The sequence below is a fragment of the Gymnogyps californianus genome, chromosome 11 (genome assembly GCF_018139145.2).
Source record: "Gymnogyps californianus isolate 813 chromosome 11, ASM1813914v2, whole genome shotgun sequence".
NCBI lineage: Eukaryota > Metazoa > Chordata > Aves > Accipitriformes > Cathartidae > Gymnogyps > Gymnogyps californianus.
In genome coordinates this window covers 3,877,418-3,904,581 of record NC_059481.1, presented here as the reverse complement: position 1 = coordinate 3,904,581, position 27,164 = coordinate 3,877,418, and the positions used below count along the sequence as shown (strand labels likewise).

At 38.7% G+C, this 27,164-nt stretch overlaps 1 protein-coding gene across 1 annotated transcript in view; it reads left to right on the top strand.

The window, feature by feature from the left end:
- TMEM266 (transmembrane protein 266) overlaps window positions 1-27,164 on the top strand; it is a 63,107-nt gene that overhangs the window by 8,610 nt on the left and 27,333 nt on the right. Inside the window, 5 exon segments of the mRNA XM_050903053.1 lie at window positions 7,156-7,310; window positions 12,945-13,018; window positions 22,866-22,922; window positions 24,703-24,841; window positions 26,374-26,489. Of these exon segments, the coding sequence (XP_050759010.1) occupies window positions 7,156-7,310; window positions 12,945-13,018; window positions 22,866-22,922; window positions 24,703-24,841; window positions 26,374-26,489 (541 nt within the window).

The window sequence follows — 27,164 nt, the reverse complement described above, 5'->3', positions numbered from 1 at the left end:
CTCCCAGAAACCCTCAAACAAAACACAAAATGTGTTGTCTTCTAATGTGGGTTGAGCAAAAATTCTTTTCCTTCTGTAGACTTCTCGAACAGGGAAAGTACAAAGATTTACATGATGGAAGTTGGTTAAGTTGGATGGAATCTGCACTGCAAATATTCTCACTCATTATAAATCATGTGGGTGGGCTGGCATTGCCTTCTTTGCACTGAAGAGGAGTAAGGTGCATGTGGGATAGGAGGGATTCCTGCAGTGAGGCTGATGTGCCTGGTGTTACTAGAGCTATGAGTCTTACTCTTCAGAAATAGGAAATTTTCTGCTAAATGCCAACAATATGTAACTAAAACATTTTGAGTTCTATGTGACTACAGCAATCTCTATTTATAAAGGTATCTCTCTTCCATCCTGTGTAGCACTGTGAAGAAATAGTAGCTTGGTTCTCAGAAGCAATATGAGTGTGATGTTCATTACTTATTAGTCCCGCTGATCTGCCCTGCAATTAACTTGTTAGAATCATCCTTAGATATCGCTGCTGTGCACTGTGCTCCATGCTTAGACATTGCAGAAATGATTGAGGCATAGGCTGGAGACATGTGTGTGAGAAATAAACTCATTCAAAAAATGTGCCTTGAATGCCAAGGAGAACACGTGGTATACACTTTTAACATATCTGTAACAGATTAGGTGATACTTGTGTACAAAAAGCAGCAGCAAAGTTGCCAATTTTCTTTGTGTCTGTGAATTTATTGGAGAGGCTGTGTCTGCATTGAACTCGGTTTGCATGAAAACAATATGTAAATGTTTCTTTGAGGAGACTAATCACCCAGAAAGCTAAGGAGGTTTAAAAATATTAACATTAACTTTAAGTGCCACTCTTAATTTCTTTTTTTCCAATCAAGTATTCTGTTTTCCAAAAAATACTTTCTCTCTTCTATTTTTGCATCAATGACCAATAAAAATGATGGGGGATAGTTGGAAAATTGAGAACATGCAGAAAGTGGTACATGTGTGCTGAAGACAAGCGGGGATAGGGAAAAGCTCTCATTCCTGTATTTTCCTTAAGTTCCAATTAGGAGGTATCATTCACAGTGAAATATAAAAGAATTTACAGATAGTTGCACAACAGGCTGTATTTTTTTTGTGAATATGCAATTAGGCAGTGAGCCTGTCTCTCGATAAAGATCTGTGTTTAATGGGACTTGGGAAGCAAGAGGAGAGATATGCACCAGCTTTAAATTATTTGTTGTATTTGTTTTAGATTGCAGCTCTTGAATTTTAATATGTTAAATTTGAAACATGAAGGTGCTTTCAAATACTGTGTTTTCCATCAACAGCTGTAAAGGTTGGGAGTTCATACGGTTAATGTGACTCACTTGACATTAGCTGTAAATAGTCATGCCATTGTAATTTAATCATTTATGATCATCTGTTCATAGCCTTAGATTTGTTTGGTCGCAGCTAGAAAGTGCATTAAACAGTAGGAATATCTGAAAAAAGAACACTATAGGAAGGGATAGAGAGAGAGAAAAAGGAAGGGAAACCAAAACTAAACAGAGAACAGAGATTTACAGAGATTCAGAAGTTAACACAGGAAAGAGTCATGAGCTTTTCATTTTAAATTGGTTGCAAGCCTTCACTGATAAATGTATTCACCCATCCTGTGAGAAAAGGATCTCTGTTTCTTCAGTCTGTCTTCTGTAATTGCACCAAGTAGATGCCATTATTTCTGGTTTTCATATTTGTCTTTCGGTTTTTATTTTGATCTACTTGAAGTATTTTACTTGTGTTTTCTACAAAGGGTAAAGGTGCTTTAGCTAAAAGAACTCGAATGGACCAAGTTCTCACATTTGTCTTGTTTTCTGCTTTTCTTATCTTTATCTGCAGCATAATTAAAAAACAGTCCCTTTTCTGAAAAGTTCTGTGCACCTCATGCAGATCCTGGAGCACGTGATGTTGATCCATGGTGAATAATGAGGTCCAAGCTTGAGATAAAGTGCAAAGGTTTTGGAGGGCAGAACTATTTCATGTAGTGAGCAAGCTCCTTGTATTTACAAAACTGACTTTTAATTTATTTTTAGCTGCCAGCCATAGCCTGAATCCAGAAAGATGGTACAAAATCTTAAGAGCAAAATACAGTGAATGAGACTGTAGTGCTGATTTGTTCTTTGTGCAGTACTATATCACTGCTACTCTCTGTGCTCTGGTCCAAAAGTAAGACCTGCACTGCAGCAGAAAATGAGCATTCAGCACGACAGAACCTGTGAGGTGACCAGCTCTTCACTAGAGAATACGTGAAATTTTGGGCTGTGTTACAGGGATGTTCAGTGATTTAGAAACTTCTTGTTCTGTACAGATCCTTTTAAGTGTTTATCTTTGTAAATGTTGTTTTCCAGAATAGCTCATTACTGTGTTTATCCTAGTACCTAAATCCTTTGAGTGTGTCCCTGTAATGTCTTTTATCAGTAACACCAATTGGTAGAGGGAGCACTACTATAAGTAAAAAAAAGAATTAATTTTCTAGCTCAGTGATTTTCAGACTTGTTTGGTTTGTAGATCTTTCTGTATTTTTCCAACAGAACTTTCCCAGGTACTTTTTGAGGGTAGAAGTGTAGTAGTTGTAGCCCACAGACCACTGTTTGCAAAGCTCTTTATTCGAGAGTGGAAGTGACATGGGTCTAATTTATCTGGCTTAACACTGGAATTAATTGTCTCAGTTGGAGAAGGTGAGGCTTGGTGTAAAAATTGAAAGATGGATAAGCAATAGGACAAAGGAGAAATACGGAAAAGAGGAATATTTTTCTGGAAGGAGAGTCCATGAAAAGGTCAGCTAAATGCTGAGCAGCAGTCTTAAAAGCAAACCAGATATTAGGATTCATTAGGAAAACGAGTAGAGAATAAAAGAGAGGCCGTTGTTGTGCATCATGGACGAAATGCCAGCAAGGGCAAAGAACTAATCAAGCTAAAGAACAGTATTGGCACAAGAGCAAATATGTATAAAATGGCCATGTGTGAGTTTAGGCAGAAAACTGGGGGAATCTTTCTTGCCATTTGAGCAACAGAGTTTTGCAGCAGTCCTCCAAGAAATGTCATGGGATTCAAAATAGTAAAACTTTTAGGGAAAAAAAGGATGAGGGTGCTCTCAATAGTTAAACTTCTGTAGTTAAACTAAGCTTGTAGGAGAAGTCCAGGAAGGGGGTGCAGAGCTCTGTCTGTTCCTTGGAGTGGCTCAAGGCCTCCAGCTGCTACCTGTAGCCTGCTGTGAGGCTCTGCTGTCTGTTTTGTCTCAGCCAGATTTTGTATTGTTACTTAGCCTTTCTGTGTTCCTGTCACTTCCTGACCATGGCCTTTCTGCTCCTTCAGATAGTGATTTGGATCTCATCCATCCTTCTGTTTTCTGATCATAGCCATCTTGTGAGATGCAAACACTTGCTGTTTAGCCAAAAGAAAAAAAAAAACAGGGTAAGCTATAATGCAGATTTTGGGGTATTTGTTTGCAAGGCCAGAAAATAGAAACAGTGACAGCTGTTAACAGCTTGAACAAATTGTTTGTAGCAGTTCCTTACCAAATAAATATGTTAAACCTTTCCCAGTTTTGCCTTATGTTCATTTTTCCAAGCTGTTTATTAATAAAACTAGCAGTGATGATGACAGATTGGTTTTCCACAAAACCATGTGTGAAAGTATCTTTAAAAAAAATTACCCCTGGTAGAATTCCACTAAGTATATTTTAATGTCTCATAACAAAACTTTACAGCCCTGTATCACCATCAACCAAGAAATTCCCATGCCAGTACATTTATTTACTAAATCCAGGCATTGTAAGAAAGGTAAATAATACTCCTGTTGTAGGGACGGAGTAACTGAGGTACCTAATGAACCTGTTTGAAGTCACACAGTAAAGCTGTCCTAAGTCATGCTTTACTTGTATCCATATACTGCATGGCATCCCCAGACAAGACAGTCAGGACACCAAAAGAAGTTGTACTTGTCTTCTGAACAAAATAGGGCACCTTTTTTTTTTCTTTTTTTCTTTTTTTTTTTTTTTTTTTTTTGGTGGGGAGTGAGGGGAAAAAGGTGTTTTACTTTATATGGTTAGTATGTAATCTCTTCATAAATTTATGAGCTATGTAAGTTAACTTTTATTTTTTTGAAAGGTCTGTGTAGCTGAGTTTCTAATATGAGCTTTAAACTTAGTGTAGCTTTGCAGTATCACAGGGGAAATGGCCAGGATTTGGAAGGCAAATTTAAACCCACACTAATTCTGGTAGGGATTTGTTTTTCTCAAAGACCAGATTTCTCATCTGTTGAATGGATGAGCCCTTACACATTAGCAGGGAGAGATACTACTCCACTAAGACAGGTTACAGGGTTGAATGAGATGAAGAGATTTGTGTATGAGGAGTCAGTGTGGTTAGCATGTCAACAGGTTTATCTAAAATATTTGTCTAGTTGGATTATAGTTCCTTTTATTATTTATGTCCATCCTTTACAAGAGGTAAGAAGTAAAAAAAAAAAAACAACAACCCCAAACCCAAAAAACAGCAACCCAAGGCAAGATCAGGACTATACAGGAGTGCAGAAGTAGCAGGGAATGAGCTAGCTAAGTAGCACCCGGGAAGGAAACCATACAGTGCTCCTTTTAGAGCACAATGTGATTGTTAATGTCAGTGGATTCAGAGGACCTGGAGGAGGTCTGGGAAGAGGTCTGCTGCGCAGTGATGTGAAGATGCTAATCACTGTCCATTCACAGGACAAGTGTCAAACAAATGCACCTTGGTGTAATAAATTAAGATATGAAACTGGAGGCGGTGTTTCAGTGCTTAAATTTCAAACACTTTTGTGTCTTTGACATCAATTTATATATTTTATGAGTGATATGTAGGTATAAACATGCAGATGATCTGCACTTGACCTCTTAAGTTGAATTCTTTTCCAATCGTAAACTGATAGTTTTGTTCAGAAGCTTTTTGGAATCAGTGGAATACTAGTACTGCACAGACAGAATAACTCCACATTCTTTAGCATTCTGTAAGTAATGATTAGCTTCAATAATGATTATCGTGGCTATATGTAATGTGTGCTGAGTGTCACAGTTGATTTATTCTTACTGGTACATTTAGTATATTTGAAAATCTCGACTAAATAGAGCTTTTAAAGAAATGTACTTAGGCCCTCTACTGATCATTCTGAGAATAGGAAAGAGATAAAACTGCCCTGCAATATTAAAATGCTGGCAAAACAGGTCTTTGTGGAAAAGGGAAGATAAATGTAGGAAGAAAATAGAACTAAAACCTGTTCTATTTAAACAGGGCCATTCCCTAGCATTATTTTTAGAAAGATCTAAGAAAAAAAACCAACCAAACCCCAAAATAACAGTTGCAGTACAGACAAGTTATCTTGTTTTGAGATGATGTAAAATAAAATCCATTAAAAGATCAAGTTTGCAAAAAGACCCTATCCCAATGCTTTTTTTTCCCCTTATGTTTTAAAGACACCAATTTAAAATCTAGTGCATTCTGTATTCAGACTAGAACCATAACAAAGTTAAACTAAGGGCAAGTTCCTGATAGTAACACTTGTCAAATCTTCTCTGAAGTTTTAAGAGTCAATTGAGGAGGTCTTTTACGGTCAGGTAATCAGGCAATCTGAGTACAAGTATTTAGTTGATATGCTTAATTCTGAGAAGCTGCTTGAAAGTGTCAAGTCTCTGAACACTGCTTAGCATCACTTTCGTCCTCATTTTTGAGTGTGGGTATGTCAGGGAATGTTTTGCGATGTTTTTCCAAGTGTTTGATTATAACATGAGTTACTGAGTCTAGAGCTGTTTATTTGGAATTGATCAGTATCATCATATCTTCTTGTATACCATTGATTTCTGTGTATTGATGTTTTAGTTCAGACAGTGTGGTTACTGCATGACACTTCTGTATGCTTGCAGCTTCTTAAACCCTAATTAATAAATCATGTCAGCTCTTTATTAGCTAATGTGTATTTACAGTGCTTTGAAAATATGAAGTGTCAGGCAAGCATCAGAACTTTCAAAGGTGGGCCAGTACAACACTATGATGAGAAATGATACAATACTGTATCAAAATGAAACTATGGGGGGAATTTTAGGAGGAAAAAAGTGTCAGGATTGGCTTTATGCTTTTGAAGTCCATGCTACTGTTATTCCTATTACAAGTATTTTCAAAAGAAAAAAAAAGGGTTTTTTTAACAACTGACTTGAAAATGTGTATCTGCATTAGCACAATACTAGTGCAACATTTACTGATTCAACTTCCTTCCAGAGTTCTGGTCCTCATAGCCTCCTCACAGCTCCCTTCATCTTGCCTAAACCTTCTTTTTCCTCCAAAACAAGGTGACCTTATCTAAACTAGGTTTGGGAGCAGTCCCTGGCGTATGCTGTCCCCAAAACTGTGCTACCCTGAACTCTGGGAAAGTCCTTCTTGGCCTGGTCCACAAACAGATTGGTGAGAGACAAATAGACAAGCTAGACAGCCGTGGCCAGTGGCTTGACACTATGCCAGGCTGTGTATACTTGCTAGTATAGGTGTAGCTGTGGAGTCACTGAGCTTATTCTTCGGTGTTTTCCAGATTCCTATCACTCTTTTCCATCATGTCATGGACTGATTGTTGCAAACCAAATTTGGCAGCTCTTGTCTGATTTGTCTCACACTAGAACAGGGATAAAGGTGCATGACCATAAAATACAATAGCAGAGAAATTAATAAAAAACATCATTAGCTTCTAACCTAACAGCAGAGTCCTGCTATGCCTTGGTACTCACAGATAAGTGAATGCAGCATGTATGTCAAAATAAAAATGCATGAAAAACAGTAAGACAGGAAGAAAGTAGAAAAGTATGTATGATAATCAGGGTTGCGTTACTCAGTGCATTGGAAGGCACTTGAACACTGGTATGCTCCAGAGGGCTGGAGAGACACACAAGATCTGCAGGGTGAAGTTTTTTGTGAAGTGTTTTTCTTGGTAAAGAAACCAATAAAAGTGAGTTTTGCAAAGTCTTTGTACGTTATTGCTGAGTATATCCATAACAGCAGAACTTGGAATTTTGAGTTCACTGCTCTTTAGCTCTCTTCTTTTTTCACTACTTCTTCTTTTCTTTTCTTGTTTTTCCTCTTAATTTTATTTCCTTAGATCTAACTGGCTAAAACCATGCTGTGGGAGACGAGCAGCTGTGTGGCAGGTATTTTTGCTCAGTGCAAGTCTCAACAGTTTCCTGGTAGCCTGTGTAGTATTGGTGGTGATTCTTCTGACTCTGGAACTCCTAATAGATATAAAGCTTCTCCAGTGTGAGTAGGAGGATTCTTTTTTTTTTTTTTTTTTTTTTTTTTTTTTTTTTTTAAATTTTGATGAAATAAAGACTTAACTTGCTGGGAGGTTTTCAAAGGGGGGAGGATGGTGGGGATTTCTTTTTCCTACCATTTCAATGATTACTAGGCTAGGTAAAAAATGTGTTTTTGTGGAACCCTGGTATAGTGAAGTCAGTCTTTTCCTTATTTTGCTGACCAAATTCAGTATAGGACAAATTTTCAAAGGATACAAGCAGAATGTACAGGCAGAAATCCACACATATTGTCATTAGTACTTGGAAAGGTCTGTCCTTTACAGACACACTCCGTATACACAGAAGAAAGATCATTTGTGCATCATTAATCTCTGATACTTTTCACATGCATGTAGATAGACAGAAGTGATGAACTTGCTAGGGTATTTGGTGCTATCTCTATTATTAATTTACTTCTACTGAGGTGGCTAGGAATTGAAATGACGGTTTTCTATCTTGTAATGCACTGAAATGATACAGATTTTCATTCTACTTTTCTAATACCCTAGGAGTCAAGTAGTAGCTTAAATGGAGTTTTGCTTTATCTGAATTCACTTTACGCAGGTTCCACAATGGAAATTTTAATGCTGCTGTTTTGCTTCCTAATTAATCTCTTTTTTCCTACTGCTCTTTTCCTCCATTCCCCCCCCCCCTTTTTTTTTTGCTTTTATGATACAAAGCTGACATGAACACAAATACCAGCTACATTTTCCCCTATGCTAAATGTTGAGGAGCAGCCTCTAGCATCTCCATACCACCTCAGATATGTTGAAATGGCAGTGGTGGGGTTCAGACAATCCCATAAATGCAAGAATACATAGCATGAAAGAGTCATGGTCTGGTATCTTCTATGGCAACTTTAAACTGAGCAAATGAACTTTTTATTCTGCTGAAGTCCTTTGATTTTTGTGATTTGTCAATTGATATTAGTGGAGTTAGATGTCGCTGTAAAGATTTGGGTACTGCAATTGTATTAAGATTACTTTAGGGGTCTTTATTGATAATTGCAGCCATTTTATAAACCCTGTAAGATGAATAAATGACCAAGCTGTCTTTCCACAGTGTTGCCCACCATTTACACCCCTGTCTGTCCATACTGCACATGCTGTTCTGAGCATGGCCACTCTGTTACAGTTGTTATTTTCTGTAGTCTCTGGTGACTTACCATTTTGGATGAGGAAGCCCAGAATTTGGACAAGTCTGCTGCTTTCATAAAAAGTCAGGAATGCTAATTATGGGTGTGAGTCCTTAAAAACTGAATGAAGAAGAAGCTTTCAACAATATTTATTGAGGTGCCACATCTTTCTGTTTATGCAGAGAATTGTCACTTCCTGTAGGGCCGAAGAGTTTAAAAACTGTTTCTGTTGATTTCTCTTAGGTTTTTAATACAGTTTTGGAGACTCTCCTCTGGAAGCACCTGCTTTCTTACCATTTATTTTCTGAAGAATCTTCTAAAGAAGGCTTTATTTTAGGGATCATTACTCCTCTGTTGTCTAGTGCATGTGATACTCTTAAAAGCTCTGCAGCTTACGCCTTGTGCATGACCTATAGGTCTTTGGTCGAGCCAGATGATTTCACCGTTCAGAGGCTGCCCCTGCCTGTATGGATTTTCTCAGCACCTGAGAAAAGACCCATTCCACTCTGTGTTGCTACTTTGCATTTTAACTAATGAATCAACCCATCAGGCCTCTTGCCTTTGTTAAGTTGAATACCTTCTATTTTGTTTTAAATCAGAGACAGGCTATCTTGGTGAGGCTGATACAAGTATTGCAGTTGTATCATACGAGGAATGTGTGTCACTTTCATTAAGGTTTTAAAAAGCCATTAGGCCATAATTATGTTTTTCAAAAATGTGATTACAGTTGTCAATGATTCCTTATTCTATATGGAATTGACCAATGCATTAGGATATGTTATGGCACATCACTGCCAATTTTGTTCATAATAACAACTGCTAATCCACATTATAGACTGTAATTACTTAGGAAGCTTCCTCTTTTTTTTTTTTTTTTTTTTTTAAACTGGTGTTTTCTTTGGCTGTGACATTTTGAGAGCATCATTTTCCTCTCATACTTTTAGCGCAGTCTTTGGTTGCACTGTGCACTTCTCCCATACACAAACCTGTCAGTGTCAGTGATGGAGACCACGTTTGCAATGTGTAGGTCACACACATGAAAAGGACAGAGAGACCTTTTAGGATATTTTAGCACAAAGCATATTCATGCCGGTATTAGAAACCCCAGAAAGCAGGGGACATATAATAGGCCTTTTATTATAGGTCTCTGTCTTATAATCAGCTTTTTTAGTCTTATCTTCAAAGCTCTTCACATGCATTAACAAAATAATGTCTCAATACCTCGTGATGTTTTGCAAATGCAGAAATAGCTGTAAATTAAGTCACTTGCACCTCGTTTCAAAAAAAGAGGGTCATGGCAGGTTCCAACCCCCACTCCTCAGAAATATAGACCATGCTGTCCCTTCCTCATCTTCAGTAGTTTTGGGGGAAAGCAACTCAGGAAATCATCTTAGTATTGCCCTCCTTCTGCAATCAACTACAGCAGATATGTCTGTAAAAGGCATCAGGCCTTCCTGAAAACTGTGAAGCTGAAAAGCTCTGCTCCTGTCCATTTGGTTGCTGGATCAGAGCCCTGTCTGAGTACATGCATAGCTGTACAAAGAAAATGCACGTTGCGGTGCAGCAGTACCTCAGCAAGAATGGGTTCAGGGCTTGCCCAAATCATGCAGTGAGCATCTGCTGTCTGCTCCTTGCAGAAGCAGTATAGTTTGTATCTGCCAGGAAATCATCATCAAGAACAACATCCACTGAAAGCAAGTGCTGGTAGTCCAGGCTTCTCTAATGGCCACTCAGGGTTTCTCAGGGTGTTTTCTTCATCCCTCCCCTCCTGGATATACATTTTGAGGAGATGGGAAGGGGGGAGGAGGTAGACTGAGGTTGGCTGGACTCCGCATTTTATAATGAACCATCTTCTTCATGACTAAAAAGCATCTGGATTTGCATTCACTTCTTCCCCATAGCACCAGACAAGCAAAATGTGAAATAAAGCGGAACTTTTTGGCTTTTAGCTACAATTTTGGGAAAAAAAGGTTGCCAGTTCAACAAATGTGAAATTCTGTTCCAGATGAAAGTAGAAGCTGAATAGCTTAGGTGCTTTGCTTCAAACGGAATCCCACTGATGTATCCGAACCACCACAGAGCAGGGATGAGCACCTTTTGGAGAAGACCCTTCTCCTGTTTTTGTAGCTTTTCACTGCATTTTTGAAAGGGAGTGTTTTGGAAGAGGCATATATCCAGATTCAGTGTACAGACTAGTGATGCAGCTCTTGTACAAAAGCTTCTTGCTTGGAAGGCTTTTTCAAATTTACTGTTCTACTGGCAATTTAATTGCACACTGTCTGGCAGCTCGTCCAGCACTCTGCTACAGTTAGTGCAGCAGCAGAAATTGATTTTCTTTCCACATTCGTGGTTGCTATATCTCTTTTGTCCACTAAGGGGCAGCTGGAGCCTTGTATGTCAATCGACAGCTGTTTGAAAAATAGCTTACAAATGGTTTCCATTTCTTGTTCTTTATGCCACCCTGTAAAGACAGTGTCTTGGGAAAGATAAATGTATTATATTTTGCCCATTTGTTTCATCTTTAAGTAGTTCCTCTGCCACACCACAGCAAACCCTCTCTCATCAAGCTCCAGAAGAGCCTCAGCTGTGAGAGTTCCAGTGGCAGCCCATACTAACAGTTTTCTTTGTATCCTGATTTCTTTCTACATCCCTTCCCTCCCCTTCCCATTTTAATCAGTTTTAATTTTAAAATGAGATGCTTTATTTAGTGCGTGCCCTACATGTTCTTGGGACTTAGTTAATTCTGCCACAGTCTTGCATCTCTATGCACACAGTCATCGATTGCCTTAAAATTTGCTGTTACAGTAATTCTTTGAAACTGCAAGACCGCACAGACTATTTTAATCTGTCTGCTGTAGGGATGGTAGACTCACAAATAACCTGAAGTAAAGAGAGAATTTTTTTCCTTTCATTCTTGAGAGTAGCAGTTGCCAGCAGTTCAGATACTGGACCCTTTCAGCTTTCTGCTTTGTTTTGTCAGCAATGAAGGGAACTTTGATCACAGAATTTCAGTTGAACTTACTTATTAAGGAATCCTCCAGATTTCAAGAGATTCATTTAAGCCCATAAAGGCAACCCATATCATAGAGCTTCTTATGTAGTCTTGCAGCAAACTCATTTGTCTGAGTTTATTTCATTTTACTTACAAGCAAAATAAGCTGAATCAAATGAAAGCCTGATTTAATGCCAGTGAGTGTCCGTGCAAGGCTTTAGTACTCTGTAAAATCATATTTTTAATGAATTCAGATAAGTTTTCCTGAGTGTTCCTGCCAGTCAGTTCCTGAAAGGACTTTTGTTCAAAGTCATTCCACTTTGAAAGTAGAATAACTGCCTCAACAATCTATATGGGAAGTTAGTGTGTAGAATCCAGAGTTTCATAAATTACCATTTTAACTTACCCTTTACAGACTTCTTTTCATAGAGGAGTTTGAAATGAAGTGGACGTAAATGATTTTAATGGTCACTGTCTTTCTGAAAAAGAGTGCTTCCAAAGGAAAATTGTGTGTCTTAATCAATTGCTTAAACTGGAATTTTATTTCATTTACTGTAACTTTCTTGACTGTTCTCATAGAAACTTGCTTAAAGACCAAGCTGTCCATATGACAGCCACAGCTGTCCATATGACAGTCTGTTTCCTTAAATAGACTGTACAAAAATAGTCACATTGTTCGTTGTACAAATTAGAATTGCTGATATTTCACAAACTCCTTAAAATTAATATATTAAGATTTGATTTTAATATACAATTAACAATGACGTTGGTTCTTTCTGTTGCTTCTCTCACTATGGTTTTCCTAGAGTCAAACTTGACTCTGAGAGGAATGAGATCCTAAGCCAGTCATGGCTGTTCATGCCACATCTGGAGAGCTGTACAAAAGTCTGCCTGCCTAGGTTATTTATTTATATGATAGAAATGTATTTTGAAGCCCAGTTTGAGCACTAGTTTTTAAGCAGCTGTTCCAGACAATTACTGATCTTCTGAGCTGAATTGTCAAAGACTGAATACAAAGAATAATGTGGGGATAGTGGAGCATTCTGTTTCCTTACAGAATTCTAACTCTGGATTTTTAGGTATACAGAATTTAGTCCCACATCTCATACTAAAGCAGTGCATGGAGTGAGAGCATGGAGCAGTGACAGAACGTCAAAGATGTTAAATGTATATTTGCTTTATACCTAAATTACTTTATACCTAAAATGTCATTGCTTACCAGCAGTCTTATCTGTAAAGGCTCCAATGAACAGCTGCTGCGGCTGCTGACATGCTGGCCTGAATTAGGGTGAGCAGCTGACAGGGCTGGAGTTCCATGTCCCATCACATCCCATCCTCTTTCAGGTGCTTCCATTACAAAACTTAAGAAAGAAAGCTTTACCCATATGTAAGTTGTAGCAGTACTAATTACATTAAACATAAGTTGCATTCTGCTACTATAATGATGCTTCGTTGTATTGTGTTAATTGCAGTTTCAAGTGCTTCACAGTTTGCAGGAATAATTCACTGGATCAGCCTAGTCATCCTGTCTGTTTTCTTTTCAGAGGTATGTATAATCAAAGTTTTTTCACTACATACAGAACTGCAAAGTATTTTTATGCTGTCACTGGAATGAGCAAGAGTTTAACAGTAATTTCACTGTGAATAAATGTAGCAAGGTGTACTTTAAGAAAAAAAAGAAAAAAAACAACCGTTGCCGCTCCTACTCAGCAAACTAAAAAAATCTTGTTTAGATTAGTGCTGTTTGTCAGTTTGCCTAGAATTGGCGAGGAAACATGGAAGATACTGTCTTACAAATTATAATGGAAAAACTACAAAAAGGAATAGTCCTCTCCGAATCACTATAGGCACAGGACAGGACTAGTTTCATCCCTTTGTTCTCACAGAAATCTTATCAGTGTCACTGGGTATAAGGTATAGGAATAAGGTATATTCTTCAGGAATAAAGATCCACAGGGTTTTTTTACAAAAAGATCTGTTTTAAGAATGGAATTATCTCCTCTCACAATTTATGCAGGTAGTTTAGATGTTCTAGGTTGCTGCATGTAGACACAGTAAGAGAATGAAACAAATGGTGAATTTCTTTGCAAAAATTTGTATGAATGTGTGCGTTGGAAAAGGCTGTAGTCATGATATAACAAATGACCTAATTGGGATAATCTGCTACAGTTTTCAACTTTATTCCAAAAAGTTGTCATTGGTATTGAGATATTTAGACTACTCCTGAAATATCCCAAAATATTTTTAAGGCTATTTTTTCAGGTCATAATGTGTTACTTGTCACAAAAAAACATTTTATGTTTGTTAAGTTGGAAGACGGCTTGGACTTAAATATTTAAAAATATTTTTTCTAGTTGCATAGGAGAAAATATTATGATCCAAACAGATGTTAAAGTCTTCACTCTGCAGTAAATTTAAGTGAAGGTTACAAAAAAAAAAAAAATCAAAAACCAAGGAGCTGTGATATCTGCAAATGATTTGATAGATCAGTGGTGTTGAAGTCATACTCACCATATTATACCACTGCTTATTTCCATGGTTCTATTAATGAAATACATTTATTTACATATATCACTTTGTATTTCTACTTTGTATTTCTACTCATAACAGGGATTTTCTAGCTGGTGTTGCCAGACTGTCGGTGGGTACTTTCTGAAAGGATGCCTTGGTAACAGGCAGGGGTCTCAAGACTGCTTTGCATCCTAGCCTTCTGGTGCTGCAGTTACACAAATAGATATGATTACTATCCCCATCCTTTGACGGTGATTGTGGATTGTAGGATACATGTAAACTGACTGAAAAAAATATCTCTAAACAATTAAAAAATTTTGCAGTCTTTTGTTTGTGAATTGCACATCCTAATTCTCAAAGACTCAGGTTTGCTAGATGGAGTCCATTCCCTGTAAAAAAATACTTTCCCCTCTCCCCCAGAGTCTTTCTTCAGTGGGGATTAGCACCCTGGAGCTCCCTGTAATCCTGAGCTTCCCAATAGGATCAGCTTGTAACTCTGCTGCTAGCAGCATGGCTGCACGTGCACGCTCACCTGATCTTCATCGCTTTCTGGAGCTTATTTCACAAAAAACTTCTCCTGTGATCCTCTCAATTTCCTTCTGCTAGGGTGTAGTCTCAAGTTCTGTTTTCATTCACTTGTACCACCAACTACTCTTCTCAAACCCTGATGCAGTGCCTTGCTCCTGTATCCCTTCCGTAGTTCAGTTCATATGCTGACAGTTTTTGGTTGGTTGGTTGTGGCAGTGCAGACAGATCCTCAAGGCTGGTACTCATCTGTCTCGAGGAACAAATTAGTTGTTTCAGTTCTACTGAGATAGAGTACCCACATAAGTGGATGGACTGGTTCAGAAGTGTTTTGCAGGAAAACAGTAACAGAACTACTTCACAGAACCAAAACTGGTTGCCTGACTCACCGTCCTCATTTTGGATCTGTGTTGGCTTTTCTCCTTCTCTCTGTATTAGGTATTTGGAACTACTTTTCTTTGTCTACTTGCTGTTCTCATTTTTTATAAACCTCTTACCACTCACTGTTTCTGTCTTCCAAAGTATCTTCCTTCACCTATTTGATTATGGTTTGAATTTACACCAAAGAAAAATGAGGCCACGAGGCAGCCATGTAAGGTGCACAGAGGAGGGTAGATCTTTGGATATTGGTTCATTTGGCAGCTCAGAGTCCTTGACTGGGTTAAAGCAACAGGGGTGGCTCCACAGAGCAACTGGATGTGCTTCAGAGACCACAGATCTGGAAGAGAATGAAGGTGTACCTTTCCTACTGGGTTTGCTGGGGTTGGCCTTGTGCCAGGTTGGTTTAATGAACAACAGCACATCTGTTTGTGTTGAAACGCGTCTCATCAGAGGAAAAACAGAGGGTTTAATTTTTTCTCATCCAAATAAAAAACTATGATTTTTCAAAAGGTTAAGAAATATTGCAAAAATTGCAGATCACTTCCCCCCCCCCATCTTAATTTTATTTACTCCTTTGGTGCCTTCAGGGGATTTTTTTTGTCCTCTGATTCCCAATACCATGAGTCAGCTGTCTTTGTTTGGAATTATCTGTTGAGAACATCATGTTATAACACATAACGTGAGATTTTGCAGTCTGTGACTGTTCATGCCAGGATGGTTTTGCAGAGATGAGGAGGTTTAATTAGTTTGCTTGGATATAACAGGCAACTGCTGAGGATTGATTAGTCCTTCAGTCAGTGCCTTTTTCCTCAAAGCAAGGATTCAGAGTTTCTGGTGTTCAGAAAGGGTTTTTTCCATAGCAAGTACCATGTCCTAAGTTCGGATGTTTATTGTTTATTCTGTAGTTTGGTTCCCATTAGTTGTAAGTGTGGATACACAATTCTTCAGAAAGGCCTCAACTCAGAGCACAAATAATAAAAAGTTGTAAAAGACTTGTTAAAAAACAGAAAACTTTCAGCACAAAATTTGAATGTTTTGGAAAAATATGACTGATTAAAAGCTGGTGCTATAAAGGCATTGCAAGTAATTATAGTCCTATCATGTTGGAGTTAAACAGGCACTGGCTTTCTGCTTGGTTAAAATGAAGGGGACAAACATGCCAGCAGCTGGCAAATGCCAGCAGAACCGCTGCCAACAAAATTAAGTAGCTACTCTCACAGCATCTTCCTGCTCTCTCTATGCTTGTGTTATAGCCACAAGCCTTAAAGGAATTTATTGCACTCAATTAATTTTATATTCTCTGTCACTGTCTGTGACTTTCCAACTTTAAAAATATCCTTATTCAAGTGAAGTGCACATCAGCTCTTTGTGCTTTTTTCCAAGTATTTGAACAGGATTTACTAGTGGTGATGATTGTGTATGTTTGTCTCTGTTTACATACATCACTATGATTTGTCTGTGCACCAAATGTTACCCAGATGTTAAGACAGAAGAGAAGAGAAAGACACTGGGGGGGAAACCCCAGTACCAACAGCAAGGCAAGGCCGGGGTTACACCCTATCAAGAGGGCAATTTCAGCCTTGGTAATAGTTGGCTGAGAAAAGGAAGATGGGGAATGTCACAGTGTTTTGGTAAGTGGATTGGAGTCTGCTTGTATTTTAATAGTCTTATCACATTGCCACAAATATTTGATTCTGTAGCTGTTGTTCAGTTCTGCTTTTCCACTAAGATTGATGAGATTGCGTGCAAGAATTGAGTTCTTTGATATTAGTTGTTTGCATTGCTCTGTATGTGCTTCAGTCAGCCAAGCACTCAGGCATTCTGCTAGCTTTCAGCACTTCAGTGCTTCCCTGGGAGTAACCAAGTCTTCTGATGTGCTTGAAGTTAGGCAGTCATGGAATTGCGACTTTTTTCCTGCATCTGTGTCCAAGAAACGAGTTCTCAAATTGAGTAGAGTAAGCCTGGGGTCCTAGCTGATAACGTATTTGTTTTATTAGCTATGACTCACAAGTGCATTTTAGATTTTCACTTTTAGGAGAAAAGAAAATGCCAAGACTTTCCTCATCCTATATGTTAAAAGGAAGTGTTCACAGTAGTCTGACACTTTACTCCTTGTTAATAGCAATCCTTGGAAAAAATAAAACCTCCTAAGGAAAGACCCTACTATTAGGGTTCTGTTAAAAAGGAAAAACATCCCAAATGACAGAACTAAGAGAAATTTATGTCTTTCCTATATAGATTTTTCATAACAAATTCATAATTTTATATTAGAGAAATTAGTTATGTTACTTTCATTACATTTTTTTGTAAGCTTGAAACAGCTGAGCAGAAAGATAATAATCTTCTATTAATTCTATAATTCTTCCATAAGCTGTGGATTCTTTTCTGGATGTTTACTTTCATTCCATGTACACATAGCTTTTCTCATGGTGCATAAATGCACTGCATTGCTGGCTCTATATGTTTTGATTTTTAAGGGGGTTAATTAAGGGGGATCTGGGAACAAAGATATGGATTTTATATACTAATATAATTTATAAAGGTAAATTTAAGCTTCCTTCTTTACTAGTGTATAAAAAAATTAAATATTTAACAAACTGTGAAATTTCTTTTCTAACCACTGTTCTTGCTTCACAAAAAAGTAGTTACCAGGGAAAATGGTTTTGTAGAGGTCTAGGAATTTAGCTAGACACCTTCCTGAAATGCCAGTCTGCCCATTTCATTTCCAAGAATATACCTGACTTATATGGTGTGCTTCCTCTGTGTCATCTGTGCTTTCATCTCTTGATAGTGACAGTCCAGCACCTTCTACACGGTGCATTTCAAAGATAAGAATTAGCGCCCATGTAATCATGCCCAGAGGGAACTTCTGATGGAGGGTTACTTAAGACCAGTTTTCTATCCAATCTGCATTTACCTTATGGTAGTATACTGCATTTCTAGTAAGCCATTTCTATTCCTGAAAAGCCCTTTCAAATCTATCCAGAGTTGTGAGTTTAAAATTCATTATTTTTCTCCATATTCTAAGAACAAATATTATGGGAGAACATAAGAACAAATAGAACTGCAGTGTTTATGCAAAGGTGCATTTGGATACTATATGATATCATAATAGTATTGGTGGTGGTCAGTGAAAAAGAATATACTGCGTTCATGTCTATTAGTGTCACCAAGTTTTTGCAGTTAATTATTTCTGTGTCACCACATGTGCTAATAGAGCCACAGCAGTTAGAGTACAGTACACAAGGGAGTGTTTTGTACTGGGTAATATGTGAGGTGAGGTCAGTAGTTACACATTTCCTTGCAGAGCCTTGATTGAAGAGAAACCATGTGAGGAGGATGCCTATGCGCTGAAAACAGAAGGACGTCTCAGTTTAAAGATGCTAACACATTCCTCCATGCTCTGGTGGCCTGGGGATAGCGTGCACTAGAACAGCTAATGCAGTATCTCAGGACAGGCACACCAGAAGATGGCAAAAGAAGATTCTTTTAAGTAGTGAATGAGTTAAGGCCTCTGTGAAGTGACCCAAACCAGAGAGGTTATAAATTACAGATTGGGTACAAGGTGTTCTTTCTGGGAAAGATTTCAATAAATACTTGGTCTTATGAGATATATCCAAAAGGTAGAAGCTTAATCTTCAGAGTTTCTGTACAAGCCAAAGGTAAAGACTCTCTGTAACAGATAGATGAGTTTTGTGGCAGTGGAAGGAAGGAAGGAAGGGCTCTTCTAAAGACACCCTTTCCACCCCACTCTATCCTGTCTATCTCTTGTGTAATCACTACCCCATCTCGAAAGGCAAGGTTACTCTCCTTTGCTGTTAGCTAAACCTGGTGGGCCAGCTTCACCTCCTGTGCTGCCTCCTTTTGATTTCTTTACACTACGGATGAATTTGGCACAGTGAGTCACTGAGTAGTAAATTGTATATCAACTGTGCAAGCAAAAAAGTATTTAAAATTACCTAATGTACATTGCAGTCAGCTGACAAATGTAGCTAGCTCATGCAGATTGTGGGAATTCACACGGCTGGCTCAGCAAAGGACTTGGCCGGGTTTCCCTACAAAATTAGAGAGAAAATCTGCAGCATCAAACAGTTCTTCATAAACTTCACTGCGGACAGTTAATGTTGTGCAAACAACTGTGTGTCACCAAGGGACACTGTCAACTTCAAAATTACATTTCTGTCTGAAAAATGGTTTAAAATTTTGCTTTTATCTGGGTTTACTCCAACTTAAGTTAACAGAAGTGTTCAGTCATTTACCTTTTATTAGTGCACTGGACAGACTTTTATGTAATAATTCAGCTTTTCTCAGAAAACAGAAAAGGTATTTCTGATATGACTAAAAAATATATATATGTTAAGGACTTTCTAATTAAAAGATTCCCAGTCAAGAAATGTTAAAGCATTCTTTTTCAAGTACAAAAAACCAAGTTGGCAGTGGCCTTTAACAGAAAAGTACTCACACTGATATTTAATGTTTGCTTTCAAATCTGTGTGTCCAAAAATGCAGAATGCCTGTAGTGTAATGCAGAACTATGTGTGTGCATTTGCTACAGTGCTGAAAAATGCCTGCACATCAGTAGGAAACAGCAGTGCTGCTCCATTTTTTCCCTATTTCTTGTAGATTCTTGTGTCTACAAATGGTAGAGTTGTGACTAACATTTATGTTTTGTCTGTGATGAATGTTACAGTTGCAATTCTCTTTTAATTCATATGCATTTTTCAGTTTGGTCCATGTACAGTGTGTAGGAGGTTTCCTGAATTATTAATTTCTGTCTCTGTTTTTTTCAGATTCTGCTACAGGTTCTCATTTTTTAAGTTCTGTACAGAGAAAGTACACAATCCAATGCAATATGTGTTTGTTTGAGAGATATTTTTGATTGCGTAGGAAAAATACTAAAATGTTGTTTATAAGTAACACCAATGCTTTCATTTCAGTCAAAGTATTTATTATATTGAACAATCAGGGAGATTTGCCCAGTGAAGTCCAACTTTGCTTGGTTCAGACTCCTCTGGGTAAGAGTTATGGCAGCAGCAGCGGATGTGATCTCATGCTTTGTACAAATGGAGGGAGAGTAAAGAAAGCTAAACCTAGTCTGGAGTTGCCACTAGCGAAGACTGGCCAGTGGGCAGTAAGCATATGGCACCTGTGTTTTCAGGTGCACACAGTCTGTGACTCACTCATGGTACTTTCTTGGGGCACCCGGTTCCCCCAGGGCACCAAGGAAAAGCTGCCTTACATGGCTTTTGTCACTTCAGTGGTGATGTGGGTTTTTTTTGTTAAGAGTGACAATGCTGGTGCATAGCTTTAAGACCTTCCATACAGAACAAATATTTTTTAAAGCTTAACCCTCAGTTGTGCCCAGTTTGTTCTGAAGAGTGCATCTCTCAGATGGGGAGCGGGGTTCATTCTGCCCTCACACTCTCCCTTCCCTACAGTGTGTCTGCTCTAGCTGAGAGCAAAGATGCTAATCATCAAGGCATTTTTTGTGAGGAGGAGACCTATCTTCTAGAGGTAGCACCAACAACCATTACTGTATTAAATGTCTGCCGAGTAGACTTCCAGTCTTTGCTGACTTGTGCTGATTCACACCAGCAGACTGAAAATGAAAACATTTGTGCTAGCTTCCAGTCCTTGGAACTGCTCAGACCCATTAATATGACAGTAGCACAGTCTGATTTAAACACTGCAGTGAGGAATTAAAAAGGCAGAAAGGAAAATCCCTTTTTATGTTCCCTCAACAGCCCCATGTTAAATCATATTTAGGGTTGTGAGACAGTGTTTCTATTTTCTTTGTGCAGATATGCCTTATTATTTCAGTGAAAATACCTTTGTGTGAATCTGTCCAAAGGAAGAAAGATTTCCACCATCAGTTACTGTAAAGGTGTTAAGTGTTCAGCCATCCTTTAGTTAGTTGCTCATTGACCTAGCACTTCATAAATGCTGCCTAAGCATAGAAGAAAATGAGCGAGATTTCTCTATGCTGTCAACAGGGTGCTGTAGGAAGGGTAGCATACCAAGCTTTAAAGAAGGCACTGCTTTTCCTCATGCATTTCCCGATAGCTGCCTGCTGTGGAACTTGCTGTGGTGGACCCCAGTTTAACTAATATAGCTGAACTTATGGGCTCATGAGTAACTTGTACTTCAGCTTTTTGTGCAGCTTCCTAATGGGGAGTGAGGGAGGTGCTTACAGAGGAGCTGGGATGCTTTTCTCTGAAAGTATTCTGCTCAGGGCCTGAGTTGAGGCTGCAGGAGTGCCTTGGTTGTACAGCAGCATGTGTACTTAGACCTTGCGCTTATATCACATCATGCTGGTGAATTTGGAGTCATTAAAGGATTTGAGGAGCTGCTGTTGTGCATCTCTTCCTCCACGTAGAAACCTCGAGCATAAAGGTTAATAAGGGAATTGCTGTGAGGCTTATTCCTATGCTGCATTTGTAAAATGTTTTGGAAGTAAAATGTTCTTTTTAGGAGTACAGACCAGCAGCATTAGCAGTTCTTGGCGTCTACGTAGAGTCTCATAATTTTTTGTAGAGGAAAGAGAGTGCTGCATTTTCTTTTCTGGCTAGTGACTCCCTTTCTCAGCCAGACTTGGCCAATATTTCACATACGCCATTTCTGAGTAAGCGTTGGCTGGTTCACTTTCCTGCTCATTGATGGTATGAGGCTGGGCTCTGAAAAGCACCATATCTCCCACAGCAATGTCTCCCTCTGCAAAACAGGATTAAGTGCTGTTATCCAGGTTTGGAGTGCCAAGATAGAGCTCAGCACGGTCATCCCGGGCCAAGTGAGGCAATTGGGCTCATGGGGTTTGGCAAAACCATGCATTAGGAACAGTACTGAAAAATCCAGTGTTGTTCTGCAATTAGTTAGTGCTGGTATGTTTGGCATAAATTCAGAATTGGTTGGGATTTAATGTATTTGTATTTGTAATGAAGAGGAGATAGATGTATTCATCACAGTCACTTACTTTTTTCTGCACAGTTCTTGGCATGGTCACCCCTCACACACAGGCCTGCTGAGCTCTCTGTCATTAGTACTGTTCTTTCATGGAGAAGGTAGCATTTTGATCGTTGCAAGGCACACAGCTGCAGTTAGACTCTTCATGTCTGTTGTGTCTGTCAAAATCTGACCTTGATGTTGCTATTGGCAGAAAACATCCCTACCAGTTATGCTTTTATGTGAATTCAATTTCAATCCTTAGTTGGCTGATTTTTTTTTTTTTTTTTTTTTTTAAATTGTGTCTTCTGAAAGCTGGGTTAAAAATTAGGAAAGATGCCATTGGATTTTTTAATGGGAATTCACCATTGGTTCATTCTGTGTTCGTTCTTTATTCCTTTTTTCTAGCTACTGATGCTACTTATAGCTGTTTTGCTTCATAGAGGAGGGTCACAGAGATATTTTTCTCCCTTATCCTATGACTTCCTGGGATTTTGTAATAAGACAACAGCCATGTACTCCAGAGGGGGAGAATAAGAGCCTCTGCTCTTCAGATTGATGAAATGTCAGTATCTTTAGGCATCAAGAGGGGGCAGTGCCTCTTTTCTTTTCTTAGAAAATAGTAGCACTGGCATATCAAAGATGGCAAGAAAAGAGAATTTTACCCCATTCCAACTGAGGGGGCCCCACAGTGGATCTTATATAGGCTTGGGTCAGGGGAGTGCGGTGGGGAGGGTTGGTAATCTAAATCTCACAAGTCTAAAAGCGAAATTTCAGGAGGATGGAAAGACTGATGAACATTTGAACTTTGAACTTGTTTATGGAAGTTTCACTGAGTCAATATAGTGGTTGGAAAGCAATACCTGCTTTTATAATACAGAAGTGTAGCTATTTCTAGTTCCTCATTATTACTCAGAAGAAATGCATGATGCTTAAATAAGACAAAAAATAATCCCCTAAATAAATAAAAGACTAAATGTTTACCTAAAATTACAATAACATTCATCATCTTTTTTTCCCCTTAATCTATTTACTAGACTATTTTGAGGATTGTGGTCCTTGGCATATGGGATTACATTGAAAACAAAATAGAGGTAAGCACTCTCACTCTTCATACTGTTTTCCAGGCAGGCACAGTAAGAATATTAAGAACTGCTTTGGGTGGCTTTGTTATAGATCTGATGCAATACAATATCTTTTAACTCGGATAAATATGCACATTCTTCTCATTATATGCATGTTTACGTAGCTGTATGATGCAGTCCCTTTTTCTGTAAGAGACTCAGAAGACTGTGATATTTGGAAATATTTTATTAAGGGAGGGATTGTGGCGTTTTTGCTCTTTGTGTCTATTTATTTTGTTGTTAGAGCTGTGCTAGTCTAACTGTTGATACTGCTACCCTGACATAATGAGCAATCCGAGTAAAAATTGTCATGTGACTTGTGTAACCCCATTCCCGTCATCAAGTTGAAATTAGAACTGGTTGAAAAACTGCTTGTAGTTTTCTGAGAGAAAATACTGGTTTGGCAAAACTCCCAATTTTATTGTGAAATTATTTTTTAATTAAATTGAATTATGATAAACACTGTAATTTGTACCTCAAGTTAGAAATGAGGTAGAATGTGCATACTGTCACAGAGGCAAATAAGGAAATGCGTGTTATAAGTAACACATAATCCCAATCTGAGCAGAAATCTGGAGATCAGGAAAATTAAAAGCTCTTTCTTGATACTATCTGATAAACTAATACTGCACAGGATGCACCAGAAGAAAATCTGGGTTTTCTCAGAGCTTAAGTGAGTCTAGAGGCTTGAACATTTTTGTAATAAAGTTGTAAACCTTTTAACTTGTTTTGCTAAAAAACTGAAGCAAAACTTAAATTATTGATTCAGAGATTCTTATTATTGAGGCTAAATGCAGCAGTTCCTGATAATTAATTTTGGTAATTTGAAATGGAATTGTTCACTGCCCATCAAATGGTGGCATTAAGAAGTGTTTCTTTTCAATATGCTGAATTGTTATGCACAATTCTGAATGTGTAATGCTTATAAAATCTATGTCCTGCCTCCTTATGCAAACCATTAATCAATGGTCTTTGGCAGCTGTGAAGGGTCTCAGGAGGAATGAGAATGTGGTATTGTTTTACCCTGCTAGGCAAATGTAGGACAGACACAACACTATTGCCAGTTTGCTCTGAAATGTATTTACTCACGCATTTCTGCCTAATACTTTGCACAATTGCCTTTTCTGATCTAATCCCAATGCAACCGATGTCATACAAATAATTCTGAAGAGTCCCAGTTGTCAAAATCCTTGAAAACCTAGCTGCCCAATAAAGGTGAGAGCAGGGAGTCTTTCTATCTTGACGCACAGCCGTTCCCACACACGTTGTGTAGTCAGGACGTGGCCAAGAGCCATCAAGTCTATTTGCTCCATCTTTTTCTACTTGTCTTCTTGATCTCTTCATTTAGACAGTAAGATCTATGGGCAGGGACTGTATCCTTTTTTGGGATGACATTATGCCAAGTAACAGGTAATAAATACCAATGATAATAAAACTCTTTGGCTGTAATAGCATTTAGGCTATCACTTCTGCTTGGGGATTTTAGCCAGTATTTCCAAATACCTGTCTCTCTCCCTGCCCTCCCGCCACAGTTTATCTCTCCTCACCTCATAAAATGCACTAAGGAATTCTGTTGTGCTACCTAAAAAGGATGCAGCCTTTCTGTGGCTTGGCCACCTCTCATATCCCTTTCAAATATGTACCATAACTGCATTTCTTTTGGGCAAAGTGGGAGCCCTTCAAGACCCCAAGCAGGAATGGCAGGGTTATGATCTTTAGGAAGGGTTTGAAAAAACTGATTTCTCTCTAGGTGTTTGATGGTGCTGTCATAATCTTGTCCTTGGCACCAATGGTGGCCTCAACAGTGGCTAATGGCCCCAGCAGCCCATGGGATGCTATCAGCCTTATTATCACACTACGAGTCTGGAGAGTGAAGAGGATCATTGATGGTGAGTGGTGATTCAGTTTGTGACTCCAAAAATTACTTGGCAGGCTGGGAAAAAAAGAGATTTTAAAAATATGAAAAGATTGCTTGCCACCACTGTTTCTATCGTTCTTCCTCTTACATTTTAAAAGCACTGAACAGAACAGAGTTATGACTCCTATGGAGGAGAGTAGGTCTCAAGTTCATGGCTGTATCTCCTGTTCCCTAGGAGCCTTTATAATTGATTGGTTTGTTTTTCTGTTAGGCACCTTCACATCCCCTATCCTGTAAAGTAAATGCCCTGACCTGCTTCCTGTCTCTTGCCACCAGGTGTCATTTCTGATTCTGCAAAATAATTGCTTCCAATCTCCTTTTCTGGTATTTGCTGCACCCTCCCCATTTCTGTACAGCTAGCTCTGTCTTGGGGCTTTCTTTTCCAAGTTCTTGTCTGTAATACAATTTTTATGTCAGATTCCAGGAGCATTTTCTTACCACGGGGGTTCTGTGCTGAAGGTGCTCTCTGCAATGCTGGTATGCTGGACAGCATAATAATGACGCGTGTATCTGTATTGTGTTGCACAGACCTCTGTGGGGAAGCACCAGGGGAGATAAGAAAGTCCCAGCAAGTCAAGGTTGCAGAGAGCAGAACTGGTGACTCTGCCTGGAAGCAAGGACTTTAGTGTAGGCTACTTTGTGTTCAGTGGTTTCAGGCATTCCAGGTTACAGGGAAAAGAGGTGGAAAAGGAATAAATGGTCACTTTGCTCATGTGTGAAAGATCAGAGTCAAGTTGTTATTTTGGGTTTAGATGCCCAGGAAACTGTATTCAGAGTTGAGGAAAGGTCGTAGCCCTCTGACCGAAGTGTACAAGAAAAGTTCAGGATCTTGTGTAGCTTCAGAAAACATGAAGAATTGCAATATGTGTTGAACAGCTTTGCTGATCAGTTGGAGTTTGCCATATTTAGGACAGGAGCAAAATTTCCAGAGGCGTTCAGAAGACCTATTGAAAACTGGGCTGTAGCTTGAAAAGCAGTAGAAGATAAATGCCTTTTTGTTTTTTAAAATGTCCTTCTTAGTCTGCTATTTCCATTAAGGACTTATTTCTTACCACAAAGTCTAGGAATTAAATGCTTAGGGCTCTGGAATAGTTCTTTTCCTAAGGGAGCCATGCTGTTCAGGTTTAGAGGGGATGGGCCTAACTCTAAGCAGAAAATCCTCCTACCCCGCAATTCAGGAAATCTGTGGTAAACACTGGAAAAGATCTGTATTAGTGCAGCAGAAGCTAGGAAGAGCATGCAGGATGCATTTCAGCTAAGCCAGGCAAATGGAGGTCTGACCAAACAAGATCTAGACCCTGCTGATGACCTGCATTTCACATGTTAGAAATTCTTCCCCAGAAGAAATACTCTAGTGCTATTTCTATAAGAAATACTCTAGTTCTGTAGATGCAAGTGAAAGGGGTGACATCCTTTGGCCTCTAAAGGTCTGTAAAGGTTTTCCCTCTGATAAAAAACCAAATCACAGCTGGGTTACTTTAAGTGCTTGTTTGTGTTTTTCAGCCTACGTCCTTCCAGTGAAAGTGGAGATGGAGATGATGATTCAGCAGTATGAGAAGGCAAAGGTTATTCAAGATGAGCAGCTGGAAAGACTAACCCAGATCTGCCAAGAACAAGGGGTAAAGTTCAGTTATGTCTTTATTTACGCATAGCTTGTCATGGCAAATCAAACAGTTCATGTACTTTGCTGCAAGCTAAGGTTTGAGAAGTATCACTAGGACTTCTGTTGTAAGGTGACAGGTCTCAGTGTTAAGGAAGTATTAGCTGCAGCCAGGATAGTGTCAGCATGCTATTTGTCAAACAGCAGTTGTCTCCCTCTGCTGCTGTGCTTGTGTTTTTTAAGGTGAGGAAAACAAATGTGAGGAATAGAAAAAGAATGCTTCCAGTATGTAGTTTATTGAATGAGTACAGACAGCTTGACATAATACTGAGAATGTGCAAAAGTCATTGCCGTTGTTGGAGACCACAGTTATACTAAGGCGGTATTCCTAGGAAAAGTATATGCGGTTGAAAGCTAATGAATCTCTCTGCTTTAAATGCAGAAGGCAGCTTCCCTGTAGGTCAGTCAGAGACTCCTTTGGCAGACTCAAAATGTTGCAATAGAAGTTTCTAGTTCCTGGAAGCAAGTCAAGATTTAACACTCTTCCCAGGCCCCCAAATGTTCAGTGATTCAGTCTTGAGGTACCAGAAGGTGAAGCTTAAAATATCTCAAATGGATTTATTTACATGAAAAAGGTGTAAAACCACTGTTTGGGCAATGAGCCAGGAGTTTTCACAGTTTTTCTCATGCAAAT